Raw genomic sequence first — 14,888 nt, forward strand, 5'->3', positions numbered from 1 at the left:
ACCAGCCGATTTATGTTTGTAGGCCACTGATTTGTTGTTAACTTCCCTGACTATGTTTTTTGATCTACTTTAATCTTCTCTGACAGATCCTGTGAGCACCCAGTGTACTGTGTTTATTTTGTCTGGTACCTCTACTAGCTAATGATAATTTCAACTTTGCTTGTTATATACTCATAAAATCATCTGTTCAGAAGACCACAACTATCATAAATTCTTTTTTGGGCTATTTGAGAATACAGATTTCTGAGTATATTTGGATGCGACCTATTCAAGTAGAATACATAAAATAAAAGTATTGGGGGCCAAAATACGTTCATTTTTAATTAAAAATCTGGAACATAGAAAGGAATTGATTTCATTATGACAGTGTTATACATGCATGTCATTTATTTTATGTGCTTTCTGCCCACTTTACTATCCCTTTCCACCCCTTGTTCTTCTAGCTTACCATTCTTTTGACCTCTTTCTACTCAGTATAGTCTTATTTCTGCTTTTATATCCTATATTATATAATATATAATCTAATTTCAAATATGTAGAAAATGTGAAATTTTTCTGAATATGGCTTATTTTTCTTAACTTAATGACTCCTCTTAATATACATATACACATATGCATGCATACATATATATTATATATGTATGTGTTTATATATAATATAGGATTATGAATAGAATTGGGAATTATGAATAGAGCAGATATAAGAATGAATTTGTTATATTCTCTGTGGTGTGCTGACTTAGAATCCTTCGATTCTATACCCAGGAGTGACAAAGCTGGACTATACAGTGGTTCTCCATGTAGTTTTCTATGACATCTTTATGTTGTTTTCCAAAAGTGATGCACCAGGCACCTTCCCAAGGGAGTTAATAAGGGCTCCACTTCATCTGCATTTTGGTCAGTATTTATTGTAAGATTTTTTTTTTTCAGAAAAAAAAGGCCAAAATTTATTACCAAAATACCATAGGGGAAATCAATGGCTGAGCAGATGGGGCATCTTCTGGAAGGCTTCCTGGCATGGGAAGCCAAAGATTGCCTGATGTACCTGCTCTTTGGCCTCTGCTGATAAGTTCTACCTCCAATCAGAGGCTGCCTGGGCAGCAACACCTGACCTTTCTTGGCCTCCAGTACTCCTGTACTTGACTGAATGGTACATTTCGGGGCTCCTGGGCTGATCACGGTCCATTCCTTCTTTTGGACTTTCATATGGTTCACAGACTCTAAGGACAATGACTGGCTCCTGATTGTTTTCAATTACTCTGTATCTGCACAAAAGGTTGTATCCCTCAGGGCCACTATAAGGAATGCTTCCCATTCCATCCTTCTTTTTAATTTGACCTAAGCCACAGGCTCTCAGGTCACCAAGACCTGACTGTTGCTTGTCTCCAGTTACTCTGTGAACGTGTGGACGGTTGTTCCTCTTAGGAGTAGGGAAGGAGTCATAGCCTCTTCTTCTGTTCACACTGTTTGTATATTGGCCAGGGGTTCTCTGGGCATTAACACAGGACAGCGTTTTTTCTCCATATTTTCTGTATCTAAATGAAAGTTTGTGCCACTTGGGGTTTCTATGAGGACAGTAGCCCTTGTCACAGCTTATATTCTGATCAGAGTCACAGGTTCTCTGGTCAGCAAGACCCGACTGCCCCTTGCCTCCAGTTACCCTGTGCTGACAGAGATGGTTGTTCCCCTTTGGAGTGAGGAGGTTGTCAAATGCCATTTTTTTCTGTAGGCTGTTCAGATACTGGTCACAGGCTCTTTGGGCATTAACACAGGGCTGTGGTTTGTCTCTGATTTTTCTGTGTCTGAGTGAATGGTTATGAATTATAGGGCTTCTCTGTGGAGAGCACTCCCTTCCATTCTTTGTTTTAATTTCATGTGGGTTATAGGCTCCCTGGGCAGCAACAGTTGACTGCTCCTTGCCTTCAATTCTCCTCTCCTTGCCCTGGTGGTTCTCTTTGGGACTCATAGGTTGACCATGGAATGTTCCTTTCTTTGTCTTTTCATGTGGGTCAATGATACTATACTCAACACATGGCTCCTCTCCATCTCTAAGTTCTGCGTATCCCAGTGAATGGCGGTACCCCTCCTGACTTCTATGTGGAGAGTCCCCCATTCTGATTTTTGTTACAATTTCAACTGGGTCACTTGCCCTCTGGTCAGCAAGACCTGCCTCCTGCTTGTCCTCAATTCTCCTGTATGTGTAGTCATTTTTCATGGGAGTGGAGTGCTGGTCCAAGCCCATTTCTTTCTTTGTTTTGTGCAGATGTTGGTCACCAACTCTCTGGGCATCAACCCCTGGTTGTGGTCTGTCTCTAATTATACTGAATGTGAACAGTTCATTGTGTTCCTCAGGGCTAGCATGGCCAGTGCTCATTCCTCTTGCTGGTTGGCTAAGGTTTTGGTCATGGAGACCCTCAGAAAAGTAGGTAGAGCAACCCAGCTGAAATGGTAATGATTCCACTTTACACTCCGGTACCTGGGTCACAGGACCTCTGGTCAGTTTTGATGGGTCATCCACATTATTCACCAGGTTCTGGACCAGAGCATTAATAAGGGATTGTAGTTCAACTGCTGTACTGTAGATGAGATTTTCTCTATCTACTACCTTTTGTGTCTGCTCAGTACCTGGTGGGGGGATTTCATTGTTTAAAGAGTTCCCCTGCCACTTAAATGTTGTGTCCTTTGAAGTCTTGGGGTTTTGCCATTCATTATGGAAATTGGGCACAGAATGCTGTGAAGGCAGGCCGACCATGGCAGGGCATACTGTTTTAGGGCCATCTGGATGATGACTCACAGGCCAAGCCTGTGGCTGCTCACTTGAGTCAATATTATTATATACTCTTATTTTTAAAGACAAGTCCCCAGAATTTTGTAGGGTACGTGTTTGCATATGGCTTGGGTTTCTTTTGGCCTCCGCAGACTCAAAGTCCTTGAGGGTTATATTGATGGCTTGCCCATTGGGAATCTCATTAGATCCCAGCCACACCCTCCATGCATGAGATGCCTCTTCTTTTACCTTCAGTGTGTGGGTTTGTTTAGTCAATGAAGGTAGGCCCCTGTCTTCAGTGCCCACATTTGTTGTATTCAAGCTGGGATATCCTGAAACCACGTCCTCAGACTGGTTCCAGGGTACATATTTGGTCATTCCTGGGCTGGTATTTGGTGGCAGGATGCCCCTGCCGGTTCCCCAGATAGTCCTGCTCTGTTTGTGTTTTGCTTGGAAGCAGAAAGTCAGGGGCTGAACAGTAATGTATTTCTGCTGTTGATATTGATGGGTCTTTGAGGGCCCATGTCTGGAAGCAGACGGAGAGGCTCCTTGGGTCTCTTGAACGTCTGGTGGTGAGTGTTCAAACACAGGACTTTGCACCCCGTAAGATGATAGAGTTTCTACTCTTGTACCCCCTGGATCTTGGAGATGCAATTTTTCCAAGATCATGGCAGCCTTAGAATAATATTCGGCCTTGGAAGCACAGGGAAATTTTCTTTGTTTCACGGGAAGCTGTATGATGTTTGATTCCAGCTTCAGTTTAGTGTTTGGATCAAGGAAGGAAAGGCCCTTGCTGGTATTGATAGAGATCAGCTCATCTGTCCTTACTGCAGGGTTCTTTAGTTCCAGACCCTTCTCAGGGGTGCTGCTTGAAGTGCAAGTCAGGTCTGTGGCCACAGCCCTGAGGCTCTTCTTGGTGGTGTTAAGTATATTACACTTTGCAAATGCTTTCTTTAAGGGAACCCTTGTAGGCACAGATCCCACCATGTGGTTCCACTTGTAATTTTTGGAGCCGAGGATAGAGAACTGGTCAGGCTGGTTGAATTCAGGTGCATTCTTGCAATAACCATCACTATTTGGTTGGGAATCTCCCTGAAGCTGTGTCAGTTCCCTAGATGGGAGGAATCTGATATGGGTTCCTTGTTGTTCTCCAAAATTAATTGTCTTATCATGCTGTGGTTCCTTATGATGGTGGATCATTTGACAATGCTCAGGGAAGACAGAAGTTGATGTGATATTTTTGGTGGGCAGGGTGTCCCTGGACACGTTGTCAATGGGTTGACTAATGGCTGCTTGACATTTATGGATATCACAGTCTGCAATGTCTTTCCAATTTAGTTTCTGTTGCCAGGGCTCATTTAAAGTTGGAAGGGATGTCTGTATCCCTATCTCAGAGGTTCGACCTGTTTTTCGATGGGCCTTCCTCTGGAATGAAGAAGTTGTTTGGTTTCTTATACAGTTTGGGAGGTGTTCTGGTTCCTGGACATCAATCACACCCACCAAACTTTGTGCCCCTGGTTTGTGGGGCAATTGCTGGTCCTGGAATAGCTCTGGAGTTTCTGTATCCAGGGATAAAGCTTGAATGGGTTCACTTGATTCACAAAACCTCACAGTTTTACTTCCTCCCAAGGAGTTTCTGGAGACCCAGGCAGTAGCCACAACTGATTCAGAGAGCACAGAGGAAATGCCCCATAAAAGTTGGCAAAAATTCTGCTGTATGAGAACCTCTAAGACCTTGAGGTAAGAAAATAGGTAAGGGAGGGAAAGCTGACTGAGTTTTTCCTTAGAGTTCCAAAAGGGGTGGGGAAAAGAGTCCAGTAAAGGATGCTGGATGGGGCTTTCCATAGGTGGTGATACATTCTTTTGGCTGTTTCTGCAACCTTTGCCAGTAGCACTTTTCTTACTGTCCTTGTACTGCCCCCTCTTCATCACCTGCCAGTTAGAAGCAAAACAAATGAGCTGTCGTCCCCCTTTCTCACTGGTAGACAAAATGCCTGCTCTCTGTGCTCATGGATAGCATGAAATCTGCATTTCCCAGAGAGTTCTCTCTCCTTGACTCATTAATAGTTTCCATAAACACATTTTCTTTTAATCTTGTTGGATAACAGCACAAGAGGCTGTCTATGTCACACTTACCAAGGATGTCCTCAGTCAGTGTTCCTCAGACAAGATCCCTCAGACAGGATCCTACCCAAGGCTGAGCTCTGCAGTTGCCCCTGGACTGTCAGGTGATATCTGCTTCCTCAGACCACAGGAGACCCAATCTCTGATCTGAGGCCCTTGATCTCATCATATATGCTTCACAACAGCTCAACACAAGAAAAAAGGCAAGTGTGAGCAGAGGACAGATGACCTTTCTCAGAGCTGTGTCCCACCAACTCAGAAATGCAGTCTGTCCATTGAGCCAGTCATTGTTAGTGGCTTCTCTGCCACCCTGTATATAAGGTGTGAGAGCTTCAGGCAGATAGCTCAGGTCACTCTCACCTCTGCCGTGCCTGAAGACTAATGTGCTGCTACTTTTCTGGAGATGTCTGCTTATGTGTCTGTACCTAGACTTTAGCTACTTTGTAGGTTCTTCTCTCTTCCACCCTTCCCTACTCCTATTTTTCCACCCTTTCAATCCTGTAATACTAGATAGCAGAGAAAAACATTTGGAGGGGAAATGGGGAGATATTATTGTTAGACTATTTACTACTGCCTAGGAAGGTTTAGTTCCTATGGGGGCATGATTAATCTTTACCTTCAGGATATCAATTTCTTCTTCTTTCTTCGTTTCATACCTCTACTTAACAAAACACAAATACCAGCAACCAATAGCAAACAACCAATAACCTATTATGCCTCTTAAGGTTCTAGCATTTATATACCCTCTGAAAAGTCCCCAAAATTCTAAACATCAAACACCCAGAATCTTCTCTCTGCCCCTTGCTAGAGCATGAGGAAGATCATAGTCAGCTACCATGGACAATTGGAAACATTCCCATATCCCGCGTCTGAGATTAAAACAAGACATATTCTTGTATTTATTATGTCTTTTATAAAAATATCCAGTTTCTTTTCACTACACCTGTCTTTCTAGAGATTGTGAGAGTAACAATCATGAACAAAAGTCTGCCATTCCATTGTGTGTCAACCAAGTGTTTCCTTACCTTTAAGATGTCCTTTTCCATATAAGGTGTTGGTGATCCTGGATACTCCTTCAGGAATGGGAGTAGTAAGAAAAAGATGCCCACTCCGCACAGAATGGCAAAGCTCATTTCTATTACTGTCCACACAGAGCTGTGAATCTTCCACAAGTCAATAGTACTATTCATCAGAAGGAGAAAATTCTCCATCTTCTGAACCACAGTGTAGTTCTCAGGCTACTGAGTCCTAGAGTACAGCATCTGGCTTGTCAAGAGGGCTCAGGCCACATCACACAGCTGTGGCCTCCTCATCACAAAGGGCTACTGGTAAGTGGGAGGTTGCAACATCCCCTTCCCAGCCTCCAGCCCAGGAGCCCCACCCACCTACTGGCTTTCTCTACTTCCTCCTTATATGCACTGCTGCTGAAGAAGTCAAAGATAGATCTCTCTGTATTTATGGTTTTTCTGACTGAGCCCCAGAATTTCTCCGTATCTTGTCTGCTTAAATTTATCAGGATTTTAGTTTTTGATAAAGTGGGCTTCGCTATGGAAGTTGAATTGTTTCTTAGGGATTATTAATCTCAGGGTGTCTTCTGACTGCACATCCAGGTCTCCTTATTCTGAGATCATAGCTTATCTTTTTTCAGTAAATTATTTTTATTGTTTTATTTATTTCCATTTCAAATACTGTGCCCCTTCTTGGTCCCACCTCCGTGAATCCCCCATTCCATACCCCTTTTCTTTTGTCTCTAAGTGGGTGTTGCCAAACCCCAACCCTATTTTACCACTCACCTCTATGGCATCTCATTTCTCTGGGGCATCAAATCTCCACAGGACCAAGAACATATCATTTCACTGAGGACAGACAAGACAAGTCCAAGTCCACTGCTACACAAGTAAGTAGCAGAAACAAGAGACTAGCCCATGTGCACTCTTTGTTTGGTGGCTTAGTTCCTGTGATCTCTGAATGGTCCAGTTAGTTGATACTGTTTTCCTTCCTATGGGGTTGCAATCCCTTCTCAGTCCCTAATCTTCTATTGGAGTCCCCAGGCTCAGTCCAGTGGTTGGCTGTGAGTCTCTTCATCTGTCTTAGGTGCTGACAGAGCCCCTAAAAGGACAGCAGAGCTTCTTGGCATTAGCAATAGTGTAGAGTTTTGGTGTTTGATGATGGAATAGATCCCAAGGTGAGGTGGTCTCTGGATTGCCTTTTCTTTTGTCTCTGGTCCATTTTTCTTCCTGTGTTTTCTTTAGATGGGAAAAATTCCAGGTTAAAGTATTTGAAATGTAGCCGCATGCATACAACAATACTAACCAACCAGAGCTCTCAGGGACTAAACTACTATTCAAAGAGTACACATGGACAGACCCATGGCTCCAGCTACATATGTAGCAGAGAATGGGATTGTTGGGCATCAATGGGAGGAGAATCCCTTGGTCCTGCAAAGGCTCAGTGTACCATTGTAGGGAAATGTCAGGGCAGAAAGGCAGGAAGTGATGGGTGAATGTGCTGGGAGCACTGTCATATAAGCAGGCGGGAGGTGGGGTGCAGATAGGGGTTTATGGAGGGAAAACTGGGAAAATGGATAATATTTGAAATGTAAATAAAATGTATCGAATAAATTATTTTTTGACATGGGTTGGTTCCCCATCCCTCAATTGGGGACCATGGATCTACTGGATGTGGTCTCTTCAGGTTTTCTAGCCCTGCTGTTGGGCATTTTGGCTAATGTCAACTCCATTAGGTCCTGGGAGCTTCTCACATTCCTGGTGTTTTACTGGTTCCCTTATTCTCTACCCCACACTGCTGAATATTTCTATACATTCTCCTGACCCTCTGAGCTTCTCTCCTATTTTTCCCCATACCAAATTCTGCCACCCCCTTTTCTTAACCCCCTTTTTTTCCACACTCAGGTCCCTACATTCCTCCACCTTTCTCCCATGATTATTTTGTTCTTCCATCCAAGTAGGAGTCATGCACCCACACTTTGGCCTTCCTTTTTGTTAACCTTCCTATGACCTGTGAGTTGTATCCTGGGTATTCTGAGATTTTTAGCTAATATGCATTTATCAGTGAGGATATATCATGTACATTTTGATCTGGGTTACCCCACTCAGGATGACATAGTCTAGTTCTATCCATTTGCCTGCAAAATTCATAATGTGCTTGTTTTTAATAGCTTAGTAGTACTCCATTGTGTAAATTTATCACATTTTCTGTATCCATTCTTTTATTTAGGGACATCTGGGTTGTGTCAAGCTTCTTGTTATTATACATAAGGGGATAAGAACACAGTGGAACATGTGAACCTGTGACATGATGGATCACCTTGTGGGTACATGTGCAGGAGTGGCATAGCTGCATCTTCAGGTAGAACTGTATTCAATTTTCTGAGAGCTCTGCAGATTGGTTTCCTACCAGCAACTGAGGAATGCTCTTCTTTCACAGCATCCTCCAGCATCAGCTGTTGACTGAGTTTTTGATCTTAGCCATTCTGATTTGTGTATGTTGAAATCTCAGGGTCATTTTAATTTGTGTTTTTCTGATGATTAAAGATGTTGAACATTTTTTTATATGCTTCAAAGTCATTCAAGATTCCTCAGTTGATAATTTTTTTTGAGCTATCTAACCCATTTTTTAATTTGGTTAATTGGTTTTCTGGCTCTAACTTGCAGAGTTCTTTCCATATTTTAGATAGCACCCTTCTATTTCATATATGATTAGTAAAATAATTTTCCCAATATGTATATTGCTGTTTTGTCCTATTGACATTGTCCTTTGCTTTATAGAAGCCTTTTGATTTCATGAGGTCATATTTGTCAATTGTTGGATTAAAAGCCTGAGCCAATGGTATTCTGTTCAATAAAATAACTCCTGTTCCAGTGTTTTCAAGGATATCTTCAACTTTCACTTCTCTATGATTCAGTGTATCTGGTTTATGTGGAGGGCCTTGATCCACTTAAATTTGAGCTTTGTCAAGGAGTTAAAAATTGATCAATTTGCATTCTTCTGCATGCAGACTGCCAGCTAGAGTAGCTGAAGATCCTTTCTTTTTCCCACTGTATTGCTTTGGCGTTTTTGTCAAAGATCAAGTGACCAAAGGTGCATGGGTTTATTTCTGGGTCTTCAATACTATTCTATTGGTAGACATGTCTAACTCTGTCTCAGTAACTTGTGGTTTTTATCGCTATTGCTCATTACTATAGCTTGAGGTCAGGGATGAAGATTCTTCCAGATGTGTTTTTATTGTGAAGCATTGTTTTTGCTATCCTTGGTTTTTGTTATTCAAGATGAAGTTGAACACTCTCTTTCTCAGTGAGAAATTGAGTTAAAAATTTGATGGGGAATGCATTGAATCAGGAGAATGCTTTTGGTAAGATCATCACTTTCTCTATGTTAATCTTAAGGATTCATGAACATAGGAGACCTTTCTATCTACTTATGTCTTCCTCAAATTCTTTCTACAACTACTTGAACTTCTTGTCATATAAATCTCTCACTTGCTTGGTTAGAGTTACATCAGGATAGTTTATTTTATTTATGACTTGTGAAAGGTGTTCTTTTACTATTTGCTTTCTCAAACTATTTATCCTTTGAATACAGAAAAGCTAATGATTTGTGGTAATTTAATATCCAGCCACTTTGCTGAAGCTGTTATTCAGGTCAAGGAGTTCTTGGGTAGAACTTTGGGAGTCACGTATGTATACTATCATATCAGCTGAAACCATGATACCTTGACTTCTTTTCTATGATATATTACTTTGACCTCCTTTTGTTGTTTTATTGCTCTAACTAAAACTTCAAGTACTAAAATGAATAAATAGGAAGAGACTACACAGTCTTATCTTGCCCTGATTTTACAGGATTACTTCATGGTTATCTACATTTAATTTGCTGTTTAATATTGGTTTACTGTATATTGCTTTAATTATGTTTATTTATATTCCTTGAATTCTTGATTTCTCCAAGATTTTTTAACATGAAAGGGTGTTGTATTTTGTCAAAGGCCTTTTTGGGATGATCAAGTGATTTTTTTTTTTTTTTTTTTTTTTTTAGTTTCTTGATATAGTGGATTATTTAGATGGATTTCAATGTATTGAACCATGTATACATAATTGTTATGAATCCTACTTGATAATGGTTTTGTTATTTTCCTGGATTCCATTTAGTGTATTATTTTCGCAGAGAAAAAATCTTCTAAAATTCTCTTTCTTTATTGGGTCTTTGTGTGGCTTGAGATGAACATAATGGTAGGTTCACAAAATGAGTTGGGTAGTGTTTCTTCTGTTTCTATTTGCTAAAATAATTTGAGGGGTATTGGCATTAGGTCTCTTTTTTTTTTTTTTGTTTTTGCACATCACTCCTTTATTATACTGATCTGGAAAGAGATTTAGTTGTTATGCCCAAATGAGTTCTGAACCCACACAGTAGGGTCAAGCAGCTGGAACATGATTCAGACAGTGAAAGACAAAAACTTGGACATGATCAAGGGGCTCTTCACCTCTACAAAACAAGGCAAAGGGATCCAAACATAGCAAGAGGTACAAGGAGTTCCTCCTATTTGATATGAGGAATGGCTTATTTTCTGGTGACCACATAGGACTGTTTCAACTGCCACTAGCAACCTCAAGAGTTGCTTTTGTGTGCTGATATATGTATATATACTTTTCTTATATAAAAGTAAATGTAATGCATAAACTTGACAAGATTGATCCCAACTTTCTAGGGCCAGCAGCTCTTTTAGGGTCAGAGAGAAAGTGGGGTCTTTCAAATCACCATGAGGTTACTTTCACTCTCCACTGGAATGACTACACCCCCAGTTACCTAATTGCAGAAAGAATGAAGAAGAGGTTCCAGGGACAAAACTGGACCGCAGCTTCTCATTGGTCATACCACAGTGCAGTTCCTCCCTGACTTCCTCCTAACCAGACCCTTAGTAAACAAAGAACTAAGAAAAACTATAATTATTATCTCTCAACTCTCCTGGTACAGGGAGCCGTCCTTGGATGTGGACCAAGAACCTGCACCCCAGAGGTGTTATTCTGACTAGATTCTATGAAGGGAGTGGGTGCAGGGGATAAAATACTAAAATGACAATGGGAGCCACAGGTCCCCATCTGCAGCTACAACTTAAACTTAAGATCCTAAAGATGTAGTCAGTGTGGCAGGTCCTGGGGAGGGTGCAGGAGGCAGGAACAGGCAGGGAGGGTGTCGGGTAGGAGTCTGCCTCCTTGCCTTCACTTCTTCACTTTGCCCTGAGCAGCCACAGCTTCCATGGCTTTACGCACGGGTCTCCTCATCTCCCAGAAACTGCATGGGCTTGATGGGCTTCAAGTTCTTATCAAATTCATAGACAATGGGAATGCCCGTTGGCAGGTTCAGCTCCATGATGGCCTCTTCTGAAAGACCCTCCAGATGCTTGACGATGTCCCGAAGGCTGTTGTCATGGCAGCAATCAAGACCCTTTTCCCCTCTTTGATCTGGGGACAATTTCTTCATTCCAGAAGGGCAGCGCTCTGGCAATAGTGTCCTTCAGGCTCTCACAGGAGGGCAGCTGGTCCTCAGTAAGGTCTGCGTACCTGCGATCCTTGCTGATGTTGCTGTAGAAGGGATGATCAGGCTCCATTGGAGGTGGCGGGACATCGTAAGATTGTCTCCAGATCCTTACCTGTGCCTCACCATGCTTAGCAGCAGTTTCTGCTTTGTTGAGACCTGTTAGACCCCCATAGTGTCGCTCACTGAGACGCCACGTCCTGACCACTGGCAAACATATCTGGTCAATGGCACCCAAAACTGTCCAGAGGGTTCCGATTGCTCTCTTTTGAACAGAAGTGAAACAGATGTCAAACTCATAGCCAGCATCTCGCAACGCCTGCCCGCCGCGCTTCGCCTCCTTGTGGCCCGCTCAAGTCGGCGTCATACCAGCCGCTGAAAGCGGTTCTCCAGGTTCCAGGTGCTTTCGCCATGCCTGATCAGCACCAGCTTGTAGGCAGCCATGACGACAGACAGAGGATGTGACAGCAAGTGAGGATCGCTGAAATTCTCCTCACAGCCCGCCCCCCCAACCCTGGCCGCGCCTGCGCACTTGCACTCTCCCTGGCATTAGGTTTTCAATAACCAACTGTTTGATATAATTCTGCACTAAAACTAATTGGCCCTCGATTTTTTTTTTTTTTTTTTTTTTTTTTTTTTTTTTTTTTGTTGGGCAACTTTTAATGATGGGTTCTATTGCCTCAGGTGTTATGAGACTGTTTTTCATAGTTTACCTGATTTGATTTAACTTTGGTATGTGGTATCTGTCTAGAAAATCATCAATTTTTTTTTCTGGAATTTTCAGTTTAGTAAAGGTTATTGTGTTAGAATCTGATAAGTTCTTCAATTTCCTTTGTTTCTGTTGTTACGTCTCTCTTTTCACTTCTGATTTTGTCAAATTACTGTCTCTGGACCCTTTAGTTAGTTTTACTAAGAGTTTATCTTGCAAATCTTTGTAAAGGAGTAGCTCTTAGTTTTGTTGATTTTTTTCTACAGCTCTCTCTCCCTCACTTCCTCACTTCCTCCCTCCCTCCCTCCTTCCGTCTTTCTCTTCCTCCTCCTCCTCCTACTCCTCCTCTTTCTTCTTCTTCTTCTTCTTCTTCTTCTTCTTCTTCTTCTTCTTCTTCTTCTTCTTCTTCTTCTTCTTCTTCTTCTTCTTCTTCTTCTTCTTCTTCTTCTTCTTCTTCTTCTTCTTCTTCTTCTTCTTCTTCTTCTTCTTCTTCTTCTTCTTCTTCTTCTTCTTCTTCTTCTTCTTCTTCTTCTTCTTCTTCTTCTTCTTCTTCTTCTTCTTCTTCTTCTTCTTCTTCTTCTTCTTCTTCTTCTTCTTCTTCTTCTTCTTCTTCTTCTTCTTCTTCTTCTTCTTCTTCTTCTTCTTCTTCTTCTTCTTCTTCTTCTTCTTCTTCTTCTTCTCTCTCTCTCTCTCTCTCATAATTGGTTGATCATACCTCTAATTTTGATTATTTATTATAGTCTACGACTCCTGGGTATGTAGCTCTTTTCACATATACTGTTAAATTACTAGTGTAGGTTTTTTGCAGTTTATTTACAAAAACACTTAATTCTATGAATTTTTCTTTCAGCATTGCATTTATTGTATCCCATAAGTTTGGGTATGCTGTGCCTTCATTTCCATGAAATTCTAGAATGTCTTTATTTTCTTTCTTTATCTTTTCCCTGACCAAGTTATCACTGAGTAGACAGAGAATTGTTCAGTTTCTATGAATATGTGGGCTTTCTGTTGTTTTTGTTGTTATTAGAGACTAAACTTAATCTGAGGTGATATGACATAATGCATGGTATTATTTCCATCTTTTTGTATTTGTTGAGGCTTATTTTGTGTCCAGTTATATATGGTCAGTTTTGTAGAAGGTTCCATGAGATACCAAGGAGAAGATGTATTATTTCATTTTAGGGTAAAAAGTTCTGTAGCTATGTTTTAAACCCATTTTGTTCATAACTTCTGTTAGTTTCATTGTGTCTCCGTTTAGTTTCAGTTCCTATGACTTGTCCATTGGTGAGACTGGGGTACTGAATTTCCCCAGAATTATTATGTGAGGTTCAGTTTGTGTTTTCAGCTTCAGTAATATTTCTGTTACAGATGTGGTTGCCATTGCATTTGCCTCATAGGTGTTCAGAATTGAGAGGTCATCCTGGATTTTTCTTTTGATATGTAAGAAGTATCCTTCCCAATGTTTTTTTTAATAAATTTTGGTTGAAAGTCGATTTTATCAATTACTAGAATGGCTACTTCAGATTCTTTCTTGGAATTATTTGCCTATAAAACTTTTTTCCAGACTTTTACTCTGAGGTAGTATCTGCCTTTTTCATTGGAGAGTGTTTTCTGTATGTAGCAAATCGCTCAATTCTGTATACATATCCAGTCTGTTAATGAATGTGATTTTATTGAGGAATTGAGGCCATTGAGGTTGAGAGATATTAGGGTCCAATGATTGTTATTTCTTATTATTTTTGTTCTTTGAGATGGCATTATATTTGTGTGGTTCTGTTGTTTTGTTTTTGTGAGATGATTAGATTCCTAGACTTTCTTGGGCATAGTTTTCATTTTCCTGTTGAGTTTTTATTCCATTATTCTATTTGGTATTCAATTTATTTAGTGTTCTTTAAGTTACATGTTAGTTTATGGCAATCTCTTTCTTTATGTTAGGGAAGTTTTCTTGTATGATTTTGTTGAAGTTGTGCCAGAAAGCCCTTTGAATTGAGAATCTTCACTCTTTTCTAATTCTATTTTAGTAGCTTTGGTCCTTGCATTGTGTCCTAAATCTCCTGGATGTTCTGATTTTGGAGCATTTTTAACATTGTAATTTTTTGACTATTGTGTAAATATTGTCTTTGGCATCTTCTTTGCCTGAGAGTCTCTCTTCTCTTTATTCTGTTAGTGATGTTTCTATCTGTATCTCCTGATCTCTTTCCTAATTTTTCCATCTTTATGGTTACCTCCATTTGTGATATCTTTATTGTTTCTATTTCCATTTTAAATCCTTGACCATTTTGTAAATTTCTTTACCTCTTTGATTGTGCTTTTCTGTATTACTCTAAAGGATTTTTTTTTCTCTTTAAAGTTTCTCCCTTTATACCTTTGTCTGAATGTATTTTTTAAATGAATTATTTATGTCCTGTTAAAATCTTTTATAATCTTTATGAGTTGGGATTTTATGTCATAATATTGCTTTTCAGGTGTGTTAGGCTATACAGGGATTCCTGTTGTGTGAACACTGGGTTCTCATGATGTCCAATAGCATTGTTTTATGTTGATTATGTTCATGTGCTTGCCTCTGTTGTTACATTATCTCTCCTGTTAACTACCCTGGCTGTCTCTGACTGCAGCCTGTTCCTTTTTGTTGGCAAGTGGAGCTCTCTGAACTTTGTTAGAGCAGGCCTTTTGGGAGGCAAACAGTTCTTTCATTGCTTAAGTGGGGACTCCTCTGCCCCTAGTTAGGTCAGGTCT

General features: G+C 40.6%; 1 protein-coding gene and 1 pseudogene across 2 annotated transcripts; both read right to left on the minus strand.

Annotated features, from left to right (window-relative positions):
• Positions 1-1,072: 1,072 nt before the first annotated feature.
• Positions 1,073-6,102, minus strand: LOC308421183 (uncharacterized protein; the record flags this gene model as incomplete). Its single annotated transcript, XM_080917465.1, has 2 exons — positions 1,073-4,699; positions 5,917-6,102. The coding sequence occupies 2 exons, from the start codon at positions 6,100-6,102 to the stop codon at positions 1,073-1,075; spliced, it is 3,813 nt and encodes a 1,270-aa protein (XP_080773591.1).
• Positions 6,103-11,127: 5,025 nt separating this feature from the next.
• Positions 11,128-11,887, minus strand: LOC308420940 (phosphoglycerate mutase 1-like; annotated as a pseudogene). The gene has a single exon. The product of its transcript is annotated as a phosphoglycerate mutase 1-like (transcript).
• Positions 11,888-14,888: the final 3,001 nt, after the last annotated feature.

This window comes from Micromys minutus (assembly GCF_963924665.1).
Source record: "Micromys minutus genome assembly, chromosome: 5".
Lineage (NCBI taxonomy): Eukaryota > Metazoa > Chordata > Mammalia > Rodentia > Muridae > Micromys > Micromys minutus.